The following is a 4,289-nucleotide window of genomic DNA, read 5'->3' on the forward strand; positions in this document are numbered from 1 at the left end:
GTCTCAGCCTCAGAAAGCTGGTTCCCCACTTTGCCTCCCCATCAGTGAGGGGAGCGTCAGAGTACACTGACACTCCCCGCCCCCCCCCCCCAGCCTCCCTCTCTGATGGGAAACAGGTAGACCAGGGAGGGCTCCAGGCCCTCTGTGCCGCTGGCCAGCAGGTGCCTGAAACAGTCTGTATAGAAATGCGGCTTCGCTTGTTCATTTGCTTTATTGGTGCGTTCTCCTGGGCCTAGCTGCGCAGGACAGAGCTGCCCCTGTATTGGCCCCCACCAGTTCCTGCTGTCTTGCAGGGACCACAGCCAAGCACACTGCAGTGTCAGCACAGCTGGGACTCCAGAGAGAGGGGAAACTTGGGGAAAGGAGTAAGTGAGACTAGGTGAGATCTCCTGCCAGGACCCTTTGCAGCTTTCCTCGCCGCTGCCACTTCAGGACTGCCTTTATTAAGAGTCTCACAGCAAGCTGTGCAGGAACTTGCTCCCCATTTCTGGATCTCTCCCAGAATAGAGCTGACCCCCACACCCACTCCCACCCCCCACCCCTGGGTTTAGTAGTAATCCTGGCTCTCTTCACTCTCGGTGGCCTCCTCAGGGAGCAGGCTCAGTGGTGGCAACTGGGAGAAGCCTGTGGCGTTCAGCTGGTCTGCGCAGAGAAGAGGGAGCAGGAGAGAGGGGCTGGAGCGCTCACGTCCACCCTCCATGGGGCAGCACTTGCAGCATTCTTGTGCGCGCGCAAGCGCGCGCACACACACACACTCAAGGACCCCTACCCAGCCCCTCCCTGAAGCCCCAGGACCCCCTTACCTGGTGTGAGCACTGTCAGCATAGCCTGGGCCTCAGTCTGACCCAGGGCGTTTCGGGCGAGACACCTGTACACACCCTCATCACTGGGGCGCACAGCCTGGATCTGCAGCCAGGCCGTCACCTCAAACCTCTGGGGGCCTCCCCTAAACTGGAGCCAGATGAGGCATCAGAAAAGGCCTTCGGGGCATGGGGGTTGCCAGAAGCAGGTCTCTGCTGCCTGCCCCTACCTGCACCGAGACATGGGGGTCATCCCCTGGCAGCTGGACATCCAAGCCATCCTTCCGCCACTCGATGGAGGCCATGGGATAGGCAAACACCTCGCAGCCGAAGATCACGTCCTGCCCGGTGATGTTCCAGATGTTGTGTGGCTGCGACACGATCTGGGGCTCTAGGGGGACAGAGGCAAGAGGCCTGAGGCAGGATGGCGTGGGGGGGGGTGGGGGGGGAGGCGTTGCACAGCAAGACATAGCAGCCTGTGAGGGGACACAAGGCAGGTGGAGGGAAACGCACATCCTGGACAAGCTACAACAGATACACTTGTGCACACCCAAACAGGGCTCTCCACACACACACGGTGTGAGCACAGACATGGGGGGGGGATTACACATGCACGCACATGCATACCCGCCATGGGGACACGGCACACAAACAAGCAAGCATGGGCACCTACACCCTGGCTTGGCTGCCACACTCTGTCCCAGACCTCTCCTCTATCCCCATTCCACCCCCCAGAGGGGCCCCTTCCCTGCTGTGCTTTTAACCAACATCCCCCTTCTCTAACCAGGCCCTCCTCCACCACACACACACACACACACACACACACACACATCCCTTGGGGGATCCACAGGGCAACTGAGGAGAACCTGAAACCAGATCTGGGAAGCCAGCAGGAAACCTGAAGCCGTAGGGGTGGTGAGTTTGTTGGGACCCCTGCAGGGGTGGGGGTGGAAGGGTTTGTTTTCCTGGAAGCCTCAGCCAAGCCAGACTTGGAGCTGGGGCTCAGGAAGTGAAAGCTACTAAAGCTGCCAGAGAGAACTGGAGATCTGAATGCCCCGGGCCCCAGGGATGTGGGGAGGGAGAGCTGGAACAACTGCCCCCTTCACTCGTCCCCCAGACGCTAGAGAAAAGAGCTGCTGGGTTGGCTGATCTTGCTCAGAATCTCCTTCCCCCTTCACACACACCGCCTGATTGCACCGCATAGGAACCTGCTGCCCCGGGGCGAAATCTGGGGGTACTTTCCCTCTCTCCCTTGGCTATCTGCCTGCTCCCTCAGAAAGCTGGTCCCTGCTCGCCGGTACTAGAGCTTTCCCGGGGCTCAGCGCCAGCAGGTGGCTGTACACCTTCAGAGGGCGGCCTTTGAGGGCCCTATACAGTACAGCGTTGTATGCCGGACGCAAGACCCTTCCTGGCCACATTATAGTCGTTCCGCAGGCCAGATTTCAATACTGTCGGGCGTTGGGAAGTCCGGGTGCTGGGGAGAATGACCCCCGGGCCGCGCATACCCGATTCGCAGGGCCCTGGGTGCGCCACGGTGAGGTTGGCGTCAGGCTGAGCGCGGGCAGCCTCTTGAAGGCGGCAGATCTGGGCATAGGTGCGGCCGTCGGAGCCGCAAAGCGGCTGCTGCGAGCGGCAGGCACACAGTGGCTCTGGCATCTCTCCGCGACTCAGGTCGCCGTCCACGTCCAGCCGGCACTCGAGCTGCTCCCCGCAGCGCCCGTAGAAATGAGCGCCGGGGTCTAGGTCGCAGAGCTGGCCTTCCAGGTTGGCGCATTCCCAGCAGCAGCCGCACGCGTCCAGCACCCGGCCCGCCAGGCAGCCCCGCGGCTCGGCGCACTCCTCCGGCCGGCAGAGCGCACATCCCTCGCCCTCAGCCAGCAGCCGCAGCCAGCCGCGCCGCAAGTAATCCGGGCTGGGGGATGGCCTCCCGCCGGCCGGGGACGGGATCTGCACCAACACCACCACGAGCAGCAGCAGGGGCAATGTCAAGGCAAGAGCGGCAGGCGGCTGAGGCATGGCTTCACCAGGAGTCCCTGCGAGCCAGCGCGCAGAGCATCAGCTGCGTCCAGCTAGGGAGGGAGGCCAGACCCAGCAGTCAGAAGCAATGCCAGGGCCTTAAGACCACCCTCATTGCTCGGCCCTAGCACAGCCCCTTCTTCTCCAAGATCTTGGAGTTAAGCAGTTCTCCCACTCCCACCCTTAACATTAAAACCTCCAGAGTCACTCAGGACTATCCTGTGATGCGATTGGCAATTGATTGGGCTAGGGATGGGAGCTTGGAAGACACAGAGACCACATTCAAGCCCACTCTATCATACCAACCACGGACATCACCCGGTTCTGACCCTCCTAGCCCCCATAGATGGATGGGAGTGGACAACTCCAGCCAAAGTTGGCTAATGGAGATGGTGGGCAGTGGTGCCTCTCCTGTATAACCTGGATGCCAGGGCGCTCACCTGATATCCGGGCAGGAATAGACCCCTGATTGCAGTGCCCAGCAGGCGGTGGAGAAAAATGTAGAGGCGCCCTGTGTGCGACAGGGGCCGGCCCGAGGCTCTGGGTGAGAACCCACCAACTTGGAGTCACTCAACGGTGCCTCCGCCCCCTCTCCCCGCCCCTCGAGGTCGCACCCGCCTTCCCCTCAGTTGGGAGGCTGCGGGTTTTATGCAGCCGCAGGGGACCCTTTTCTGGCTATTTCCCCTGATCCCAAATCCCCAAATCCCAAGGAGAGCTCTGGAGCCCTAACCCGAGGAGCAGCCACCGTGAGGGAGGGAGGGAGGGAAGGGCTGAGGAGCAGGGGTGGCTGGGGAGCTCCGAGGTTGGCTGAGAGGCTAGGCCCCGTCCATCTGACTTCTCAGTCCCTGGGGCCAGCTAGAGTGGCTGCATAATGGCAAGGCGGTTGGAGATCCGGTGCCAAGTCATTTTGTCGACATATGGACGCTCCTGGGAGGGGGAGGGAGGGCAGGGCTAACCACTGGCGGTGTCGCCCGGAAGCCCAGGGCAGGCTTCCCCCAGGAGGAAAAGGGGCCCCAGCTCCTTGGCCAAGGCCCAGAGACCCAGCGTTTGCGTCTGCCTTTCCCGGTCGGACCAGCTTCCTCCCTCCCACTCCACATGTGGCAGGTGCTCCAGCCCCCAGACGGCCCGGTGATTAGAGGTGGGAGCCGGCGGGCGGCCGCAGCCGAGAAGCGGGCGGGGCGCCTTGCGGGCGGCCGTCGCGCAGGGTCGGGATTACAGGCTTGTGCTGGCGAGGCTTGCAGGGCCCGGGGCACTCGGTCTCCGCAGCCGCCCCCAGCGCCACCGTGGCACTCCGGGGGCGGAGAGGAGACTTGCTGGAGGCCCCGCCCCGGCCTGCCCGTCCGCCTATCTCCAAGGCTCGAGGAAGCCGAGCCGCGGTCAAGTTGGTAAGGAAACGGAAACCACCATTGGCAGCCAGGGAGGCGGCGGTTCTAAGTCAGGCTCGGTCCAGCTCAGCCGGGCCGCTGCCGCATG

The 4,289-nt window shown here is 62.8% G+C and overlaps 1 protein-coding gene across 1 annotated transcript; it reads right to left on the bottom strand.

Moving 5' to 3' along the window:
- Positions 1 to 221: 221 nt before the first annotated feature.
- On the bottom strand, positions 222 to 3,321 carry KAZALD1 (Kazal type serine peptidase inhibitor domain 1). The gene is made up of 5 exons (XM_040991810.1): positions 3,257 to 3,321; positions 2,306 to 2,869; positions 1,031 to 1,191; positions 804 to 951; positions 222 to 642 (listed from the first exon to the last, which is right to left on the bottom strand). Exons 2-5 carry the CDS (start codon positions 2,814 to 2,816, stop codon positions 548 to 550), a joined length of 915 nt encoding a protein of 304 aa, XP_040847744.1. The 5' UTR covers positions 2,817 to 2,869; positions 3,257 to 3,321; the 3' UTR covers positions 222 to 547.
- Positions 3,322 to 4,289: the final 968 nt, after the last annotated feature.

Source organism: Ochotona curzoniae, unplaced genomic scaffold (assembly GCF_017591425.1).
Source record: "Ochotona curzoniae isolate NIBS_2020 unplaced genomic scaffold, NIBS_Ocur_1.0 contig_66, whole genome shotgun sequence".
NCBI classification, from domain to species: domain Eukaryota; kingdom Metazoa; phylum Chordata; class Mammalia; order Lagomorpha; family Ochotonidae; genus Ochotona; species Ochotona curzoniae.

What these genes read in the sequence shown, in the direction of transcription:
- KAZALD1 (XM_040991810.1), bottom strand. Translation starts at nt 2,816, where the DNA reads ATGCCTCAGCCGCCTGCCGCTCTTGCCTTGACATTGCCCCTGCTGCTG. An exon ending in ACCCCCATGTCTCGGTGCAG is followed by an intron (nt 952 to 1,030) that starts GTAGGGGCAGGC and finishes ATCTGGCTCCAG; the next exon opens with TTTAGGGGAGGCCCCCAGAG. An exon ending in GCTGACAGTGCTCACACCAG is followed by an intron (nt 643 to 803) that starts GTAAGGGGGTCC and finishes TTCTCTGCGCAG; the next exon opens with ACCAGCTGAACGCCACAGGC.